A 21943-nucleotide genomic window follows, 5' to 3' on the forward strand; every position below is an offset into this window, starting at 1 on the left:
AGGATGAAATATATTTTAAACCTTCAGGGGTGATTAAATATGTGGCTTTTAAGAGCTTGATGGTCTTGATATTTCCTCCATTGTCTATAAAGTACTAGTTTCATTCTTGATTTGCAGCCTTTGAAGTTGGTACTCACAGGTAGTTACACAGGGATACCTCATGGCAAAGTGTGTCTTGCTTATGATTTGTCATTAGCCGTGTGCCCGATGAGAACAGACCCTCTGGAAGGGAGTGGGTAGTCCTTGTGCTCTATCTCAAAACAAATTTCTCAGCTCAGTCTGTGTAGCCCTTGATTTCACTGTATAAGTGAGAAATATTTGGTGGTAGGTTTGGGGCTCAGTGGAGATGATGATGATGATGATGATTTCTTTTCTAAATCCTTTCCTAGTTGGATACTTTGGAATATATACACGAAAATGAGTATGTTCATGGTGACATTAAAGCAGCAAATCTACTTCTGGGCTACACTAATCCACACGAGGTAAGCATGCTTATTTATCTACTATTACTTTAATGCATTTATAACAGTTTAATAGTTTTACCTATATTCTGCAGTAACAATTCCTGTTTTAGAAGGCGTTCATGCGTGAACACTCATATCATGACAGTTCCAAGAGTGGCTCCATAGGGCTAAAAGTGTGAAACAGAATGAACAAAACTGCTTTGTTCCCTTTGTTTTCTGCTGACTGTGGTACTCTTATGGATGGGTAAGCTAATCAAGAAGGCAAGTCTGAGGACCTAATTGCTCTTCTAGGTTATGCCAGTGTGGTGGTTTTAGGCTATGCCTTTAAAATTTAGCTGCAGATTTTGAGCAGAAAAGTAGAAAAATATAAATAAATCACTATTGGGTGTAGAAAGGAAGACAAAAGATTATTCTAAGCAAATTCAATGGGTAAATGTCTGGCATAAGAGGGATTGTACCATAACAATTCTTTCCCATTCCCTCCTCTTCTTATCTCAGCTGTTTTGCTTCACTTAGGAGAGAGATAATGTGTTTCTGGCTGGCCTTGGGATAAGTCTAACCCACTGCTTTCTCTCTCAACTCCTCTCTCTCTTGCGACAGGAGGGTTTGGGGGCGGGGGGCAGTGGAACATCTCTCCCTGGTCTTTCTGACCAGGGTGGGGGGGGGGTGGGGGTGTGTGTTGTTTGCAAATTTTAAGTATCTGTATAATATTGTAAATACTGTCTATTTTGTACATACTCATTGCATTCCATTGTAGAGTGTAGGTTTTGCTTGTAAATACAGCTTCATTTGCTTCTAACTGAGTTGGTCTGGCTAAAAGTTAATGCTGGGAGGAAATTTCAACCCACCACAGCCAGTTGCAGTATGTTAGTAGAAAGATGTAGCCTATTGGATTTTCCTTCCTGAGAAGTTCTGCCTTTCTAATATGGTCATGAATTGTGTTTCCATATTGCTAATTCTTGTGTCCTACTCGTTGTATGGGCTATAACAGGTAAGGGAGACTGAGGTTGCTGCTCTCTAACACTGAAGCTTCAAGCTAGCTTTGGAATGGCAGTGTCTTAGTGAAATGTTTTGAAACAAATCTTTTGATCTTGTCTTACTCCACATGCTCTTAAAATTGTCTTTTTGCCCCTTCAGTTAGTAAAATCTGAACATGCTTCTTTTCTTGGAAAAAAAATCATTTAGGAAAAATGACTTCAGTATAATTAGCTATAAGAAACTCTTAATCTTGTCTTATAATTTTCTGCTGCAGTGGCAAAGAAACAGGCTTTGCAAAACAGCTTAGTGCCACAGGGGGTTGAACCACTGCTTTTTTTACAAGTTTAATGCTAAATAGTTAAGTCAAACTTAACTTTTCAGCTTTCTAAAACACACGTAGTTTGAAAACTAGCATGGATGTTTAAAACAACCATGTTTTTAAGCAGTGGTCTCAGTTTATAGTGTTTACCAGCCTTTTGAATGCAGAGGAGGTGGCTGTTTAGAGGCAAAATGATCTGCTACCCAAACCCATTAACGTAACTCAAATGGCTTCTTTTGTCTTGACAATTGTGTATTTTTATGACAACAAGATATGCTGCTGGTTTTTACATTGGAATAACTTTGGAAGTGTCCATTTACAGTAATCATAAAATTTTAAGATGTGTAGCTGACTTTGATCAGCTGCTTTTGAATTAGCCATATTGTTGGGTGATTTTCTGGTTTATGTTGTCTGCATGAAGATCTTCCTATACTAGTAGTTGAACAGTAAATTCGTTGGCAGAGTAAAATTAGGCACTGTTGAGCTACGGGTCAGGTTTTAGGTGGAAATATAACTTAAGTCATATGGGTATTCCAGTTTAAGTAACTCCTTGCTTAACATGTGCAAAGTGCACGTTAGTGCTGAAAGGTTTTGTGTAGAATATTGGTCAGTAAAGTTTCTTTTTCCACTGATACTAGTCTATAAAACATTTTTAAAAACCATATTCTAATTCAGAGAGTTAAATTAGGAGATAATTTCTAAGTCTTATTTGCATTTGTAAGGTATTAATTAAACTTTCATTTCTGTCTGCTTGAGAAAACTTAGAACAATTCAGATATTATTCAGATAACTTTCAAGTCATGGGCTCTAGAAATTCTGTAAGTGGCCACAAGTCTGCTAATTTCACTGAAGCCATGATAGCTATACCATAACCCATCTGCAGCCATGTAGACCATGATTGTTTCTGAATTTATTCTAAGGTAATGTGTACTGTATTAAGCTTACACAGCAGGGCAGATGGCTTTATGGGGCTGTTTCTAGTCAAATAAATTACTTTCCAGGCACAGCTTACACAGTATCTTGAAACATGTGTGCTCTGTGTCTTGTGAGGCATGAATTGAATATCTTTTCTCTGGAGTTTTTGATTCTGTGCTTGCTGCCTCCATCCTTGTTCCTTACTTGTGCTAGAAGCAGTACTAGATGATACTAATACCTAAAACAGTGTGAGAGAGTCTGTACATGTGTACTTGCACAGATGATCTTGCATTTGTCATGTCATGGCTATTTGCACATGCTGTTAATTTGCACGTAACTTTATCATGAAAGCTGCTTCTTAATACTCCAGACGTGTCCAGTTCCAGTGTAAGACTTCATGATATTGTGACAGCTTTTTCTACAAATGAAGCTGTCTTTATGAACATACTGGGATGCTTTGTGGAACATCACCATTGATTAAATATGACAAAAACATGGACTATTCTATCTTGCATCCTCTAAACTGTTGTTGGAGAAAACTGTATTTTAATTTGGCAATGTGTTTCAATCTTAAACACCACAGATAAAACCTCAGATACTGTCATTGCTACCAAATGCCTGTGAAATGTTTTGTCCCACTTCCTGCTAGAATGTTTGATAGCTAGAGAGCTGTGATCTTATTTTATTAAAAACAGGGGAATTGGGTGGTAAAGTGGGTAACCTAATCTCATAGGAATGAGAGCATCTAGCCAGTGGCAAACTCGGGAATACAAGTTGAGAGACCTGTCGCTCCAGTGGGAGTTGGTGTAATAAAGCTGTCTGACCTAACAATTTCTGTGGTGAGTTTTTGTTCAGAATTTTGTCAGTGGGTTCTTGCTCTTTAGGGCCCAGGATTTTAAAAGATAATAAAATGGAAGTGTTCTTTAATTCTAGAAATTCATTTTTAAAAGAAAACCATAACTAGTATCTTAAAATTACATATTAAAAATGTATTTCCATATTCTGTTTTGGGGGAGAGAGAGACATCCCTTTTCAAAAAAGCACATGTATTCTTATATTCAACTTCAATTTTTTTTGGTTGTTTAGTGGTTGTACATATGTACTCTTCTGTGTGAGTTTGTGCCTGACTTCCTGCAGTTCCAAAAAAAGATCATTTTTCTATGTTAGAATTTCTGCTGCTACTCTCTCTCCTGTGTAAATTAACTTGGTAGATTTATACCACTGCAAATAAATACCATAGTCCCCTTTTTGAAAGAATGTCTGAAATCCATACTGCTGTCCCCTGCCTTCTGTGGCAAGGCAGAGAAACAAATAAAGGTCCTGTCCCTGTGTGACCTCCAAATGATGTTTAGAAATGGTTAGAAGATCAGAATCAACTGATTTCTGAACAGCTTGCTGCAGATCTGTTCAATGGAAGGGAGCAAGGCCATTCAGTGAGTTACAAGTCAAGTGATCAATTCTCCAATCAATTATGTTTCTGAACTTGGATGCAGCTCAGTGATTGACAGGAGTGATGTACTGGGGCAAGTACACAGCCCATGAGTCTCAGAGAGGCCTGAAAGGAAAACTGAAGTGATCAGACCTGTAAATTACACAAGCGAAGCACTGTCTCAGTATTGTGGTGATTTAAACGTAATTTGGTGCATAGCAGTAGCTGTTTGTATGATGAAGCAGACTAAGCATTATTGATGAAGACTCTAAAAGAGAAACTCAAATCCAATAAACTTGTTTAAATTGTGATACTATTAAAAGGGACAAGTGATCACCAGGAAAGATCTTAAAATTGGAGTTCTCGATAAATGAAATAAGTTTTGGAAGAATGCCTCTTAAAAACTATTACCTTGTATTCTCTTCCTTGGCCCCCACTGCCCTTGGAATATATGGGCAGACATGCTGCAGTGTTGCAGACTCAAATCTGCACCAGAATTTGCCTATTTGGATTTTTATTGTATTTGCACCTCCATTCTGATTTTGATTTTAAGCATTTCTTAGACAAGGTAGGTAGAGAATAGAACTCTCAGAGTTATCACATATAGACCTAACCAAAAAGGAAAAAAAAAAAAGAATACAAATCAAAGTTTTAAGACCAGTAGTCACTGGACCAGCATAGAAAATGCAGAGCTCACATGTTGATCCCATGGGTAGAAGATGCATGAAAACGACTCCAGCTTTAAGCCATTTTTTCGTTGTCGTCTTTTGTGCCTGGTATTACAGATGTGTTAAAGAGCATATGAATTGAGAAAAATGACAATGTTGCTGCTCTCTTTTAGGAAGGATACAGTATGCAGAAATTCCACGTAGAAACACTTGAGTTTTAACTCATGGAAGTTGGCTAAACCCTTGATCTGATATGTAGCTTTACAATCAGGTGGCCTTATGTAGCTTTACAATCAGGAGCAGGGAGGTCATTCTGCCCCTGTACACTGCACTGGTTAGCCCGCACCTCAAGTACTGTGTCCAGTTCTGGGCCCCTCAGTTTAGGAAGGATGTTGACTTGCTGGAATGAGTCCAGAGAAGAGCAACAAAGTTGGTGAGGGGTTTGGAACATAAGCCCTACGAGGAGAGGCTGAGGGAGCTGGGGTTGCTTAGCCTGGAGAAGAGGAGACTCAGGGGTGACCTTATTACTCTCTACAACTACCTGAAGGGAGGTTGTAGACAGACGGATGTTGGTCTCTTCTCCCAGGCGGCCAGTACCAGAACAAGAGGACACAGTCTCAGGCTGCACCAGGGGAGGTTCAGACTAGATGTTAGGAAAAAGTTCTATACAGAGAGAGTGATTGGCCATTGGAATGGGCTGCCCAGGGAGGTGGTGGAGTCGCCATCACTGGAGGTTTTCAGGAGAAGACTTGATGGGGTGCTTGGTGCTGTGGGTTAGTTGTTTGGGTGGTGTTGGATTGGTTGAGGGGTTGGACGCGATGATCTTAAAGGTCTCTTCCAACCTGGTTTATTCTATTCTATTCTATTCTTAATTTTTTCATCAGTCCTACTTACTGCTACATTTGAATAGAACTGCTTACACTTTCTGTTTTGTTTTATTCCTTGTTTGTGGCTTTCTTCTGGTGTAGTAATGGCCCAAATACCTCGGTGTTCAGATGATTCCAGCATCACGACTTGCTGCTTGACAAGTCATGGGAGATTTATTTGCCTCTCTCCATTGCTTAGCCTTTCTTCCTTCTTTGGCTTCTGTTTTGTGAAAGATGCTATTTCTGTACCTAAAACTTCCTGTCCCCAGTGGATCTCAGTCTACCTTTAGCCTTTTTGTAGTGTAGCATCCAGCTGAAGTTGACAGCACTAGGGTCATTAGCAACCAATCTGCCTCTTATTAGTAGGTACGTAGTTAATAATTTACAGTGCATTACATAAGATAGTAATGAAACCACTGGAAAAAAAAAATAGCCACCCAGAAAGTCACTGTATTGTTACTGCTTGGTTGATAAATCACCTGCTACATATACTTAAAGACAGAGTCCAACACATTTGGCTTACGACTTCTGGCTCAGTGCAATTATATATCATGATGTATACAAGTTGTAAGAATTCTGTATATTTAATACACTTCAGTTGTAAAGCACTATGAAGGAGTCATGCACAAATGGGATGAGAGGGCTGCCAAGTCCATGGCTTGTTGCTTGTGCATGTAGATAAATATCTGTGCCTGTGTGGCTGTTTGCTTGAGTAAGGTGGGCATACTCACATTTGCATGAAATTAAGTGCAAAGACTTTAGAAATCTGGCTTCTAATCTATAACAAAATATATTAATAACAGACCGTGCTAAGCACTGTTGAGTCTAGTGCAGACTCAGAAAGAGAAAAGGCACACAGGTGAAAAATATTGTAGTGAAAAACATACTAAAAGACTTATTTTTCTTAATGTTCACCACCTTTTTGCTTTCCCTATACCCTTTAGAAAACCTGTAACACTCTATAAATTTGTTATGTACCCGTAGCCCTCATGTTCTGAGCAAATTAGATAATGTAACACAGCATGCCCTTCCAAAAGTAGACAAGTAGAACTAATATAAATAAAGAACTATATATCTATTTAATGATAAATGGGTTGTAATGAGAATTGATGAAATGTTATTAATGGTAATTTAAAATAACATAGTCATTCTGATAATGGTTGTGGCAGGGTTGTAACAGCGCATTGGTAGTTTTGTACAACTTGAAGGGGACTGATTTTTGGTGGTGGCTTTTGACTCAAGAGGCTACTGTCAGTGGCTTGTTTGTGGAAAAATTCTGATGTGAGAGTTGTGAAAGTGATCTGCGGCTTTTTGGCTTCCAGATCTTGCCACCAGCAGTGAAGGCAAGATAACCTAAGGCTACTTCTCACTTTCAGAGGAGTTTTTCAGTATAAATGTAAAACTACTCTGGTAATCCTACTACTAAAAGTAAATTAAGCAAAGTCTGTTTCTTAAAAATGGATTAAGAGTACATAGTTACTGTGATTTATCTGCAGGATAACTGGTAACTTCTATACAGAGTTCAAGTTTGACAAGCAAATATTTGTGGCTACCTTCTAGATTCCCTGTTCTTACAATAGTTTGAAACACCACCAAGGCTGGACTGCCGTATGGGAGTGTCTGTCACACAAGCAAGCACTCCCATCCCAGTCTGAACCAGAGAACTGGCAGAGATGCTCATCTTCTATTATTTTTTCTAAACAAATCTTGATTTAATATAAGGCATAGTCTGAATATTTAAAGACTGAAGTCTGCTCTGTATTTCATCATATTGCATCTGGTCAACTATACATGCTAGAAACTTACAATTAAGCAAAATCTAGAATGTACCCCTTAGCCTGGGAATAATACCCCACTTGGCCTACCCTCGCTTTCCCAGCCTATCAAGGATACAGATGACTCATAAAAGCTCATATTGTGGTAGTCTACATTAGTTCTCTCACATTGACTGTGGGCTCAATTAGGACAGATACCAGAGAATCAGGAATATGCTGGAGAACATATGCAGGTGAGAATCAAACTGGTCAACCCAACAAAGTTTATGCCTTGACCAATTTTCTAAAGGTGCCTATGGCCTTTAATCTTGTATCACAGTTTGTATGGTCTGTCAGGTGTAAAACATCATGGGTAGTCTTAAAAGCCATCTCCCTGCAGGAAGCGAGTGCTGCTTCCCCCCTTACATGCTTCAAATAAGCACACGTCCTGCAGCAGAAACAGTAAAACCAAGAGAGCAGCCATCCCAGTATTTGAAGCTGCCTGGAGCACAAACAAGAATCAGTAGTTCTACAGAATGTGCCACAAAATAATGTGTTAAAGTTTTCTTGAGGGTTTTTTGTGTGTTTGTTTTTCCTCTACCAGGAGTGACATAATTAAATTACAAGTGAGCGCCAGAAGAATTTATTTTAGACTTTTATAGGATAAACTATTTTGTAGCAAAAGAGGAAACAAAACTAAGGCTTGAATATGAAAAAAGCTTTTCTTTTATAATAATAATATGGTTAGTAGATGATTTAGGTTTTACTCCAGAGATCAGTTCCATTGGTTATATAATGGTAGTCTGTAGCATTTTTTTTTCTTTCTAAGTGAAAGTACTATACTTGGATATTTATTTAAAAAAACCCCAGTTACCTAATGTGAGAATGGGTCAATGTAAGGGTTAAAGGTTAGATGTGAGTGTGAAAGTGAGAAAATAACCTATGGGGTATGGCCGGGTGGACGGACTGTGATTAAATTCCAGCTGCTTTCAACAAGTTACTGCTTGTCAGCTGTGCTGCAGTAATTGACCATGTGCATGTATTAAGTCCACCCCTGTTGGAAGGTAGAACGTGTTAATCTGGACTTCATAGAGTGGGTTGGTGCCCTTAATCTAAATTAGGTGAGTGGTAGAATTGACATAGTTGCAGTACTGCCTGCACAATGCCTATAGAGAAATAGAGGCATAGGAGACAGATGGTGTGTTAGGGTTTGTCATGACAGGCAGCAGAAGAACAGAAAGTAAAATTCATCTTTCCTCAGCTGTTCTGTTTTCAGCTTCAGATCCTGTAAAAGTGAGCAAGACTGACTTTAAAATCAGTTAATGCTTTCACAATTAAGTCCAAGAATCCACAAGTGCATCTCCCAGAGAGGTCATTCAGAACCAGGGGGCTTTCCCTCCTCTGGTTATTTAGTGTACTTACAGTGAAGCATTAAAAAACCCAAACAAACAAAAACCCCACATGAAAAAAGACCCTCAAAACAAACAAAAAAACCACTTGTGCTAGGATGGAAAGGTAAATGTGGCAGAATGTGTGAGGTTGCTTCAATATACACAGTGAAGGCAAAGATTTTTTTTCTCCTACACTGTTCTAGCTCCATGGATTTGCTTTGAAGTAACTTAGAATGAAGTCTGGCTCTGAACCTTTTAAAAATATCTTAGAAATTTAGGAGTGTTTTACTAAGAGTTCATTCTGGGTTGAGGAGAGGTCTAGTTTCTCTTGCTTTGTTTTATCTTACACTTTCTGTTCAATAATAATTGTCACCATTACAAAGTGACCAACAGTGATGCTTAAAAGATGAAGATGAGACTACAGCTGGGCTAATGCCCAGCAGCCCTGTAGTCATGGTCCCTTGTTAGCCCTGGAGCCCTATGTCCAGTCTGGCTGGGTGAATCTCCTGCCTCACTGCTCTGGCTTTGGAGTTCCATTGCTGTCGTGAAATGGTACTGTTCTGGGGTGTGTATGTGCCTGTTTAAGGAGTGGAAGGGATCCTGTAAGCAGCATGAGCATACATAAAAAGGTGCATTGTAGTTTAGGCTGTCTAGATGCCCACCTGGGGAGGAAAGAGCTTAGGAACAAAATTAAAAAACTGAAATTCTGCTTGACTCTGAAATAAGAGTAGTGGAAGGATTTAAATGGGGAGGGCAGCTGTTATAGCCCCCAGCTGTACATATTTTATCCTAAGGCACCATTTGGTTTAATAAAATTTAGATCTAAGGCTGTCTTTAACCTATCAGTTTCTTAAGACATAATTATAAAGGTTATACTTTCAAAGGACAAAAGCATTATTCATTGTCTGTTCATGTCTTCCAGGTTTATCTTGCAGATTATGGACTTTCCTACAGATATTGTCCCAATGGGAACCACAAACACTATCAGGAAAATCCTAGGAAGGGCCATAATGGAACAATAGAGTTTACCAGTATAGATGCCCACAAGGGAGTAGGTAGGTTTCTTTTTTTTATTTCAGGCAAGTGATTGCAGAATGAGTAATCAGGGTGTGTGAGCTGATGTATACAATGGAAGTAGTCTTGGGGATTGCTCAGGGTTGATCAGACTCTTATGTGGTGACCTCTTCTTGTATCTGAGAGTGCTTCTCCAGGGCTCGGGTGGGGGAGGGGAGAGACAGCATGCTTAAAACGAAAAGGCTGCTACTGGAAGGTGAACCAAGACACTCTAGGAAGAGCTTGCCATTAAACTTAGTTGGTTCATGTTGGGAGCACTGGTTTTCATTCTCTATATTCTGTAGAGGCAAAGGCAGTATTTGCTAATGTTGCCTTGTCAAGAAAAAATGTTTGGAGTATGCAGTGTCCTTTAGGGAGAGCTGTGTCTGAGTGTCACCATCTGTGTTGTGAGAGGCTATTACAAGATGACATTCATTGTGCAAGGAGGAAAATCTGTTTTGAAGTCAGAAAGTGTTAACTTTCTGAAATCTTTTTCCAGTAGCCTTTCATATATCTTACTTATTTAAACTCACTTTGATGGTATTGGAAACACATTTGCAGGTAAATTACATACATAGTCCTTTTATTGGATATTGATTGTACTGCCTTGCATTCCAAGGCAGACTTAATTCAACAATTCCCTAATTAGTTAAAGTCATAACCTATGTCTTGTATTCATTTACCATTAATTAAACCTTAGCTGTTTATTACACTGCAGTCCAAATCCAATAGCAGACCCATAGAGCCATGGAAAAGGGAATGGGAGGTCAATATTGAAAATATATGGTGCAAAGTCCCACTGATGGCTGCATTGTTCACAATCAATATGGCCAATGCAACGCAACTTTCTTAGTTGCTATGTCAGCAAGACAAAAAGTCAATTCTAATGTTATGCTAGTGAAAAAATGGTCATTATTGAAAAACTTTGACTCTTGCTACAGAATAGTTTCTGTTAACTTTTTTTTCCCCTCTTCCCCTCCTCCATCACCCCCCAGATCTCTCAAAACAAAAGGAATGGTTTCCTGCTGCCAGCTTTGCTAGGATCATAGTCTCACAAGTGATAACAGCAGAGATTTGTGCTTGTTAATAGCTGCTGAACTGTTACCTTAAACTAATACTTTCTAACGAGTTTTAGTTGGCACAAACAACTGTGTATTATTGCTTTTCCTATTAAAAGGACCATTGACCATGTAATGTAGAGGGTCTTGATAATTTGCCGACGCTGTTAAAACCTGCAATCGTTTAACTCTGGTCATTAGGAAAAATGAAATAAGACTGTCAAGTATTTGCTGTTAAGACAATTGCACAATTTTCACCTGCTGAAAAATACTTTGTCATGAAGAGGGCATCTGTTTCAGACTCTTCTAACCCTCCCAAGCATACAGTGTGTTTTCTGGAGGTCTGCCTGGCTTTTTTGTCCTGGTAGTGTGAACAGTGTGGTCATGTACTAGCATTTGATGTGGACACTGAGGAATAGGTCTTTGGGATTGGGCAGTTGGATAGTTGTAGCATCTGGCTTGCCTAGTGGAGAGGTGTCTGTTAATGGATAGTTGATTACAGGACAGATAGAATCATAGAATCAATAAGGTTGGAAGAGACCTCAGGGATCATCAAGTCCTCTCACCAGCCTCACTGCCCTTCTCTGGACATGTTCAAGTGTCTCAATGCCCTTCTTAAATTGAGGGGCCCTGAACTGAACACAGTCCTCAAGGTGTGGCCTAACCGGTGCTGAGTACAGGGGCACAATGACTTCCCTGCTCCTGCTGGCCACACTATTCTTGATACAGGCCAGGATGCCATTGGCCTTCTTGTCCACCTGGGCACACCACTGGCTCATGTTCAGCCAGCTGTCAATCAGTACCCCCAGGTCCCTTTCTGTTTGGCATCTCTCCAGCCACTCTGTCCCCAGCCTGTAACACTGCATGGGGTTGTTGGGGCCAAAGTGCAGCACCCGGCACTTGGACTTGTTGATTGCTGTCGTGTTGGACTCTGTCCAGTCTGTTGAGGTCCCTCTGCAGAGCTCTCCTACCCTCCAACAGATCCACACCTGCCCCCATCTTGGTGTCATCTGCAAATTTACTGATGACTGACTCAATCCCCTCATCCAGATCATCAATAAAGATATTGAATGGGTTGGGGCCAAACACTGATCCCTGGGGGACACCATTAGTGACTGGCTGCCAGCTGGATGTGGCACCAATCACCAGCACTCTCTGGGCACGGCCCTCCAGCCAGTTCCTAACCCAGCACAGAGTACTGCTGCCCAAGCCATGGGCTGACAGCTTGGCCAGGAGTTTGCTATGGGGAATGGTGTCAAAGATAATTCCTTTTATTTGAAAGAGAAATGTTACAGACTTGGGTAGCACACGGTGTTGTCTTCTACAGTCTGTGAGTTAGAGTACCTTTCTCAAGCCATGGTGGAACTGATGAAAAGCAGGACTCAGCTCTGCCTGAATTCATTAAGGTCAAATTACCAGTTTCCCAGTTGCAGCAGGTCTCTCACCATCTCAGGATAATGTGCATCTGCAGTGACTTCTGTTGGAGATTGCACAGGTCCAGGTGGCAGAACACACCTCGTTTCTTGTTGTGAGGTTTAGAGTTGTGGAGATGTTTCAGTGTATTGAAAGATTTTCAAGACCTAGAGCAAAGGGCTCTATGTCACAATGCCAAGTTGTGACTCAAAGCAATCTCATGTACTGGGGAGGTGGGATGTTCTTCTGAAAAGCATTTCAAGACTGCTTCACTGTTGCCAAACTGAAGTTGCATAGACAGCCTTCGTTGGGATAGTTACCTTATTTTTCAGAGTGGAGCGCTTTATTTCAGTGCTCTTGTAATACAGTTCTAATTTTTAAATGTTATTTTCTATAAATGAGATCCTTTTCAGAGGGCATTTCCTAAATGTGTGTAGCAACATAAATATCTCAAAACTCAGAATCCCTGACTGGTACCACTCTCTGTATTGAGCTAGACAAATGAGAACATTTTGACTTGCTTACAAAGTAGCTACCTGAATATAAACAGACATTTGAGGTACCTGCTGAAACTTAAAATTATGAATTTATGGCTTCCAAAAGTGCCTGTTGGCAATGCTTGAAGCTGGTAACTTCCTTGCTTAAAGCCAATCAAATCCAGCCACGTACCACTTAAATCAGCACTGATGGTCTCCTAGTTGAATCAAGAGTTTAACCCATCTGCATCCCTGTTTATTCCCCAAGCTCTCCATGGAGTTCATCAGCTGTAGAGGTTATGCTGTACACTGAGATCCAGAAAGTTTTCTACCTACATGGTAACACTTTTGGGTTGTAGGATTAGTCCTTATTATTCTGACAGCCTCTGGTGAAGGCTGAGTCAGATGTGCTGCTGTTCCTATTGAAGCTGATGGCGAATTGCTGCCATCAAACAAGTTGCTTAATGCATACTGGTGTAAACTGATGGTGCTCATGGCTTTGGCTTTGTGCTGGAACTGAAGAGGAATCTCCCCAAGCTGAGCAAGGCTGGAGGCAGCTGTCCTGCCTCGTGTCTTTTCATGCTGATTTTGTCCTCAGTTTTGCAAGGCACGCCTCTGATCTGCTCAGTGTGTGTGACCCCACAGGCACTCTCTACTGTGCCACAGTGCTGTTTGGAGGCTTCTGGACTTGTTGACTCTTACCAAATATACATCGCAACCTCAGATCTAGAGTTCACTGTGAACCAAGGCAGGGCCTGAGTTGGATCTGGCCCACATTATAAGCATTCTTTTACTTAGTGTCTGGATCTCCACAACCACTGTGTGTAGGCTTTTTAAATTTAAAACCTTTTAATTTTGATGCAAATGCCATGTGGCACAACTGCATTGTTAGGTTAGTGTAGTATTTGAGTGTATTCGTGGTATTAATTTTTAAAGACCATACTGTACAAACAGTATTACATTTTTGTTTGTTGATTGATAATTAAAGAGAATTATATCTGCACTGAGTGTACACTTTAAAATTTGTTACATAGTGTTAAAAAGTAATATTTGGATCAATGCCTCCTATAGATTTTTGTAGATTTTTCTACTCACCGTGGGATGCAGTCAATACCTAATTTCTCTGGGGATATACTGTGCTTAACATATTGAGGTTTTTTTAAATACTCTAGTCCCATGCACTGAGTGCTTAAGACTGGCTTTAATTTGCTGTGGTTGATGAACATAAGAGTATGAGCTGCCTGTGCTGAATTCCCTCCAGCGTATATTTGTGTCTGCCATGAAGATGACTCTCCTTTTCCTTTTGACGTTTTGCCGTCCTACACAGGAGCTACTGAAATCCTTGCAGAACTTAAGGATACGTGGAATGTCTGGTGATGTTTGCCTCAATTCATCCCACTTTTGTAGCTGGTCTGAGATTTCTTTCATTGAGCAGAAGTGTTTATTTTAATCTCCTGTGTTGGGCAAGGCAGTTGCAGCTGCTTGACACCATATTTTAGTCAGTTCTTTGTGCCACTCACATGGCTGTTGCAACACGCACTGTTGAGGCTTGTATGCTGTGTTAGTACAGGCCAATGCAGGCAGTGGGCTGACTGTAGGGAAAGCTCTACAGTTCTTGTTCTTCTTTTCCCCATTGGTCTGACAGAACTGTTGCTGCTTGATATTAAAACCACAGCTCAGTTCTGGTCTATTTTTCCTTTTCGTTTACATGCAGGAGTTGACTGGAATATACACAGGGTTCATTCTGTGAGGAAGAATGTGCAAGAATATAAACACCTATGCTTGGAAACATAACTCTGTTCTGATCCCTAATGGCTTCCAGAGAACAGCGCTCTAAATGGCTCTGGATCAAGAGGTTTATTTGGCATCTGTCCATGTGTAGTTAGGATTCAGAAGGAGATTGCTGGATTTTTTTTTTTGTCAGTCAAATGAATTATTGATTTGCTGCAGTTTGATACATGTTTCCCAAAGACTCTGTGCAGGACAAACTGTAAATCCTAAAGATAAAAAGGAAAATATAACTGGTCTGGCAAAAAAGTGGGTGGAACCATTGCAGTGTGAAATAAATAAAAAGATGGTTTAGTTTCTGAGTGGTGGATTAGGAATGTGTGCCTGGCAGAAGAGGGAGCGGGAGGTTGTTGTAGGTGAAAGAAGAGTTTAGCAAGGAAATAGGTGAATAGGTTCCTATAACCACCTCTACAGGCTTGTCCTGTTCTGCCAAGAATGTCCAGAAACAACAGGAATAAAATGAGCATTACGACTTTGTAGCACAACTAGTGAGTGAGTGGGAACTGGCTATTTAATTTTGGTTCTTATTCTCTACCCCAGGAATTCCAAAAGTTTGTGAATTTCGGAGCTGTTGTCAGGCCCTTAACTTTCATGATTGTTTTCTGCCACAGATGTGACAGAAGGTTAAAATTGCCTGTCTCCGCTCTCCTGTCACATGTTCTTCTTACTGCGAGCTTGAAACTTGTTACTGCCAACCAGGTACCTGCACTTCTTGTTACCACCATTTATCTTCTACCAACTAGATCTCATGGTCAAGTTTCCTTTCATATTCTAGCCTTCCCACTACATAAACTTCTCCCCATCAAATCAGGACTCCATCCCTCTTTCTTTCAGCACATCCCATTCTACCAGCCCAAATGATCATTCACTCTGTCCACGTTCAGAGGAGAATCTTGCTGGGTGCACAGTTGTGTTGTTGATGCAGCATAGCAAATGCAAAAAGGAGAAGGTTCTGCCGTGAGATCCTGCTGGTTAGCGTGTGTGTGTAACTGCTTATTTGGAGGTTGCTGTGCAATTGTCTGCACATCAGGCTGTTATGATTGTCCAGGACAGCTTTGCTATTTTGAAGAGGTTTGAGGACCACAGCTTGGAACCTTCTGGCCTGCAGGACTTGCTACCTCAGTGTGCTCATGAGTATGGCCACAGTGGGACAGCAGCAGTAGTATTGTTGCTCTTTTGTGGTTCTTGAGGTGGAGTTATTCAATTAAGGTACTGAGCCTGCTTCCCATTACTCACGGGAGAGTGCTTGATGTATGGGATAGCTCCCAGCTTTCATGCTGCCTTTGCAAGGTCACGAGACAGATGATGTTGGTACAGCACCTTCCAAGGGCAAGGTCGGTGCTGGGGACTCACAGTTGTATCATTCCTGTGAACAACTGCAGGAACTCCTGCCAGCTCTGCAGTGTGTTTTGTGCCAGTCAGCCATGTCACCAGTTGAGTGTATGGCTGTAGAATCCCAGTTTACCAGCTGACACAGAAGTCATTGCTTATTGCCATGTCCCAAATGGAGTTCTCTGGAAGAGCTGTAGTCCAGATGTGTTGACACAGATGACCAGTGTGGTGACACTGGATTTTTCTTTCCAGCATTCCATAGTGGTCGTTACTATCAGTGAGTACTTTGCAACATGCCAAGCTAATGGTGCAGAACTGTATGTGAATTGAAGAGCAATTGTTCCTGGCTCCTGCTGGCAGTGGCCCTGCCTGAGACTTGGTATCTCTGTACAGGGTGGCAAGCATTAGAATGTATCATCAAGTTAACTATTTATCAACCCTTTTCCAGCTATTTAGTCACTGCCCTGCTGCAGTGAATTCTTAGGCTGACTAGTTCCTTGGGAAAGTGATGCTTCGTTATCAGACTTTTTTTGTCTTTTCCGTTCTCCTGTCCCTAATACAAACACTGCTTTTTTTGGCAAATCTTGTATTTGTCTTGTTTTTTATCATCACAACCCTGAGTTAAAAACTGGTATCACTTTTAGTCCATTTATTAAAACATTGTGATGATACATTTTTAACATAATTCTGTGTCTCCATGGGCATGTTAGCACTCCTTTCCTTTATGGGCTTTAGGATTAATGCCTCTTCTCTTAATTCTCTTTGTGAATTAACATGAATTCATATGCTGTAATGCCAGGGAGAACTGGAGGTTCCACTGCACATAGATGCAATGTGAGCAACTAACACAATCTTTCTACAAAAAGCTTCCAAGCTAAAGAAACACTAATGGTGAAATTTTAAGGTAATAGTGCTAATTAAAAATAATAGAAGTACATTTAATCTGTCAGTTGTTAGCATCCTAGATCTTTACAAAAGGCTGGAGAAAGTTCATTTATTAAGGGCTGTAGAGGAAAACTCCCATTTTTAGATGATTTTCAGATGAGTTGTTGGGAGCAATGTAGTTTTGAGAGCATCCTGCAGCCAGTGTGGTATCATTTATGATCTGTTTTGAAATAGTAATTTGAATATAAGTTAGGGCTCAGGTAGCTGCCACATCCAGTATACAGAGATACAGAAGATGTTACCTTCTCAGGGTGAATTGCTTTGGTTTTGCCACTTTTATTTTCCACTGACCACTGTGTTTGTTTGTTGAGTATATGTTTGTATATAAAACTTCCTTGTGGCCTGAATCTGATTTCAGTGACGTGGCTGCTAATTCCGTAGCTTCAGTGTGAGTTCTCCATTTGTCTTGGCAGGTTTAAAGACCGAATCAGGCCTTGCATTTTCAGTTAAACAATTAAACTACAAAAAATATGGAACACATTTAGCAATATTTTAAATAATAATAATAATAAATTCTGCTTAATAGAAAAGTAGAAATCAAGTATCTATTAAAAAAAGAAAGAAAAGTTTTTAGTCTAGAGAGAAGTAAGATAATTTAAATACTATTTTAAATATGTACTCTGGTAGCAGCTACAAGTTATCAAGCACAATTATTATTTTGTTTTTGGTAGGGTTGATTCATTTAAAGTGAAGCCAGATTGACTTCTCTCAGCTAGTATTTATTAAGAATTCTTGTAATCTCCAATTGTATTCCAGGGTTATTTTTGCAAGTAAACAGAGAGTTGAAATTTATGTGCTAGTGCTTTATTTGGGGTGAAAAATCTAATTATTCCATTGTTCATAAATAATATTAATTCATTGAAGTTTAGTTGAATGCCTTAAAAAAAAATATTATAAAAGGATCTAAATAGTTTCAAAAGTTTTTGAAGTTAACATCTCTAATTGTGAGATGACAAAGTAGCAGAAAAATGGTAAGCTAGTGCAAAGAATCAAATGTTGATATTTTCATGTGGTTCTATGAAAAACACGTCAGTGTCTTTATGTAGTTACACCTCAGTGACGTGGGCGATAAAGTGATAGGGGAGTTTATCATCTCTCTCTAAAACATTTCCCTTTTGAGGTTTTGGTGATGTATGGCCTAGTTACATATCCCTTTTCTCCGCCCCCCTCCCTCCCCCCCCCCCCCCCCCAGCTGAGTACTGTGGCTTTAGGGAGGTATCAGTAAAGTCTGTCTTGCACCCATCCCCCTGTTCTTGATGGCTTTGCCGTAGTGTTAGTCAGGAAATGGCTGGAAGATCTGCATTGAGTGAGAAGGTAATTAGTCATGGCCAAACTGGTAACTGTGAACTTCACTCTCTAGGGGCTGTTTTGTCAGAAAATGAATTATCTTAGCTGAGCTTCTGAAAACTAATTGACTTAACATTATATACAGAATCTTATCAATTAGACCCTCAGTGGGAAAAAGTGATCTGTTGTATTTCTGACAGTTTTCCTCAAAAGGTTACTTTCTGCAGCCCATTGTACACAAGCGTATGCCAGAATAGGACTGTGTGAAAATTGGAGGATCTGCAATCGAAACTGTTGGTTTCTCTGGTTCTACTCAGGAATTGCCATAGCGGCAAAAGTAGTTGCGAACACTTGTATGATTGGAATTGTTCCACAGTCAACTGGAGATTTATAGCTGAAGAAATCACTACAGAGCAGCAAGTGGTAGAGATTGTGTTTTCATTTTAATGAGGGCCAACATTAGGATGTATCTGAATCCAGTGCAGAATATAAACAACACCCAAAGGATAGTGTAGCATTCTGTTAGTTTGAGGGCCTCTAATATTCCCATAGTCTAATAGCAGTTAAGATGGAGAACGTGTAAGAACTGATCTACTTTTACAATAATGTGTGTTTGGTAACAAGAACCAGGTATGATGTGTTGGCACCATAGCTTTTAGCAGATGACTTTTTATATTAAAGGAAAAGTTTGCTGCGTGACTTTCTGGAATTTATTTAATGAAGTCCCATAAAATATGGTATCTGTTTACAGCTGGATTAACAGCACTCTGCTCAACTACTAGTGTTTTTGCTAGGCAGAAAGCACCAAACAGATCTGAAATCTTTCCTTCCTCCAAAGTCCAAATTCATTATGGAAAAGCATAAATTTAACTTCTACATCTGTCTTCCTTTAATCACAATTCAGAGGCTCTGGGCTGGCCGATTCCATGTGTTATCAACTTGCAAACTATAGGCTGCAAAATGTGTACAAAGAGATACTGCAGCAAGCATGCCTGTTCCATATTTTTCAAGTTTGGTTCCTTCTGAATCATAGCAGTAGCAATTCTACTAGTAGTGCAATTCCCCCCACCCACTTTCTCTTGGAAACCTCAATCTGTACTTTAACTTTGGTTACCTGCTTTTTCTGCCTAGATGATGTTTGGTGATGGGATTGATATTTTTGATAGAATTACCTACTGTATTTGTGTGCTGTTGTTAATGAATCTGTTTGGGGTATGCAGAGGAAGAGTAAGTTGTTCCTTAAAATACCTTCCTTTTTGGAAATAGTGGTGGTAAAGTTACACAGGAACTGCTAAAGAGCAAGCGTATTTTAGCTTGTGCTACAGCTCTAAACAAACAGCTCCTGGTACTTGTGAGCAGGTGACTTTGGTGTGTAAATGTACACTAGATGGCAGTTTTGTCATACCTTCTAAGTCCAAATAGCTCTGCAGGAGAACAGGAAAGGCCATCAGTGTTTAGTCTGCACTCACAGGGTCCCTGCATGACCAATGTGGACCCCATGGACTTCCTGGAACATGTGTTAGCAATTTAGCAGCAGACATTTATTTCTTTGTTTTACTGCTTGGCTCTTTGAGAAAGTGTTGGTACTCTGTTATGGGCTGTCTGGATCATGTCAGAGGCCATGGGGATCAAGTCCATGTGACAGGCCAAACTGAGGAAGGATGAAGTTGGAGGAGGTGAGGAAACTGACCCTTACTTCAGCAGTAACAAGTCACTGCCTGTCTGTGGACTGTGGCCAAATGCTGGGGTGTTTTAGGTCTAACACAGCTGAATAAACAAAACACTTTGCCCATTTGGCTTTTTTATATTTCATCAACACTAGTTCAATCACAGTCTTTTCTATTTCCTAAGAAGAGTTTTTGGTTTGTTTTTTTACCCCCACTACCCCACCCTACCCCCCCTTTCCACGCTCCCCGTGTTTCAGCTCCATCCAGGCGAAGTGACCTTGAAATCCTTGGCTACTGTATGCTGCAATGGTTGTGTGGGAAGCTGCCCTGGGAACAGAACCTGAAGGACCCCGTATCCGTCCAGACTGCGAAAACAAAGTAAAAATAAAACAACACACACACGTACACGTGTGCATATCACACTTGGACCCTGCAACATTCTCATCGCTTAACAAAATAGGTCTGAAAAAGGCAGCTTTGCATGCTGTGGAATAGCACCTTGCTAGAAAGCTAAAACAATTTTTCACAATTAAGAGAGATGTTAGAAGCGGTTAAAAACATGAACTCTATGTGCTTGTGCACCTTCCTCCACAGGTCATGTATGTACTGTTGTAGAGTTGATAAATTGCACAGTGCCCAGTCAATTTGTCTGTGTATTTTTTTTTAATAGTAGTATTTAAAGAAAACATTTATGAATTCGTGCAGGCCTTACTGCTCATACAGAGGGTAGTTGTGTGTTACCAGTAAACTTCACGGGTGCTTGGTCAAGACCATAGTATAAACATCTCTTGGAAGTTTTTCCACATGTGCATTCAATTTATTTCACTTGCTGTATGATACTATTTTTCAGATGTTTTTGTGTAGGTTTTTAATATTCTGTAAGTCTACTGCCATTACAAACAAATACCAAAATACTAAGGAACTTGATTAAAATCTTTCCACTTTCCCAGCATGACTTATTTAGAGCTTACTACAGCAACAGTGTTAGTGTTTTCTTTCTCTGCTTTTACAGTTGGGACCGGAGAGAGTTAATTGCATGTGGTACTATGTAGCCTGCAGAAGGCTATAGAGAAGAGTAGTTACCCATAAATGTAACATCACAATTGGAGAAGGCAGCAAACTTTTAAGTAGGGCAAGTCACCACAGAGGTACACAATAGGGATAGCTGATCCACAGAAATCAATCTGCAAATTCAGTGTGGCATCGGCTCTCAGCTGAGAAAAAGGTTAGCCTGCAGCCTGTGGATAATACAGATTGCATCTGTAAATGTTGACATCGTGTGTTACATTTAATATTTCTCCTTTAAAAGTTCTGATCATTACACAACCCCCTGCAAGGTAACACTTATACTATTCAATGTTAAATCAATTGAATCAATCAAGCTGCTTCACTAATTCTTCCCGTGTGGTTAACCCTTAGATTTGCTACTGTTTGCAGCATGCCAAGCAAACGTGCTTTGAGGAAATGAGCAGAAAATGTTACAGGTCCCATTTATCAGAAATACCCTTTTAGATTAATGAATTGTGTTCTTGGTGTTGGGTAACTTGCCCAAGTCATTCCCTTTTATCTGAATTTTCAATGCCTATGCTGTTTTCAAATGCCAGAAAGAGATATCTGGATATATATGTGCATATTTTGTTGCTTATAAGTTAATAACTAGATTGAACATCCCACCTAAACCATTTCTATGCATGCCAGAGCTTTGCTGCAGAGGCCGTGTGATGGTGGGGTACAATGGAAAGGCAGGAGCCAGAACAGAACTTTCAGCAGTGTTGTTCACCAGTTATTCATGTCTTCACTACAAGTTCCTAGTCTTTCCTCCCAGTATCACCAGCTATGCCAGAGCTCTGTGGCTGTTCAAAGACTGCTGGTGTATTTGAGTTTTGAAATGTTTGTGCCATATCCTAATTGGAGAGGCTCCATTTGAATTGGAATTTAAGATGGATTACAGGAAAACGTTTCTGTTTAAATGTTTCATTTCTCTAAAATTAATCCCCCTATTCCTGATGCTAAACAGCAGATTACTCAGTTACTATTAGCCTATGTACCCCACATTCATGCATGTGAGAACACATCCTGTTACTCATCAGTGGAGCTTTGTCTCTTTTTAACAAACAAACAAACAATTCTTAACAGTATT

General features: G+C 40.0%; 1 protein-coding gene across 5 annotated transcripts in view; it reads left to right on the plus strand.

Moving 5' to 3' along the window:
- Window positions 1-21943, plus strand: part of VRK2 (VRK serine/threonine kinase 2) — a 47799-nt gene that overhangs the window by 16366 nt on the left and 9490 nt on the right. For all 5 annotated transcript variants that reach the window (XM_054180052.1, XM_054180055.1, XM_054180051.1 and 2 more), the window contains exons 7-9: window positions 390-482; window positions 9707-9839; window positions 20061-20181. In XM_054180052.1, the coding sequence (XP_054036027.1) occupies window positions 390-482; window positions 9707-9839; window positions 20061-20181 (347 nt within the window). The remainder of the gene's footprint in view (window positions 1-389; window positions 483-9706; window positions 9840-20060; window positions 20182-21943) is intronic.

This window comes from Dryobates pubescens, chromosome 3, assembly GCF_014839835.1.
Source record: "Dryobates pubescens isolate bDryPub1 chromosome 3, bDryPub1.pri, whole genome shotgun sequence".
NCBI lineage: Eukaryota > Metazoa > Chordata > Aves > Piciformes > Picidae > Dryobates > Dryobates pubescens.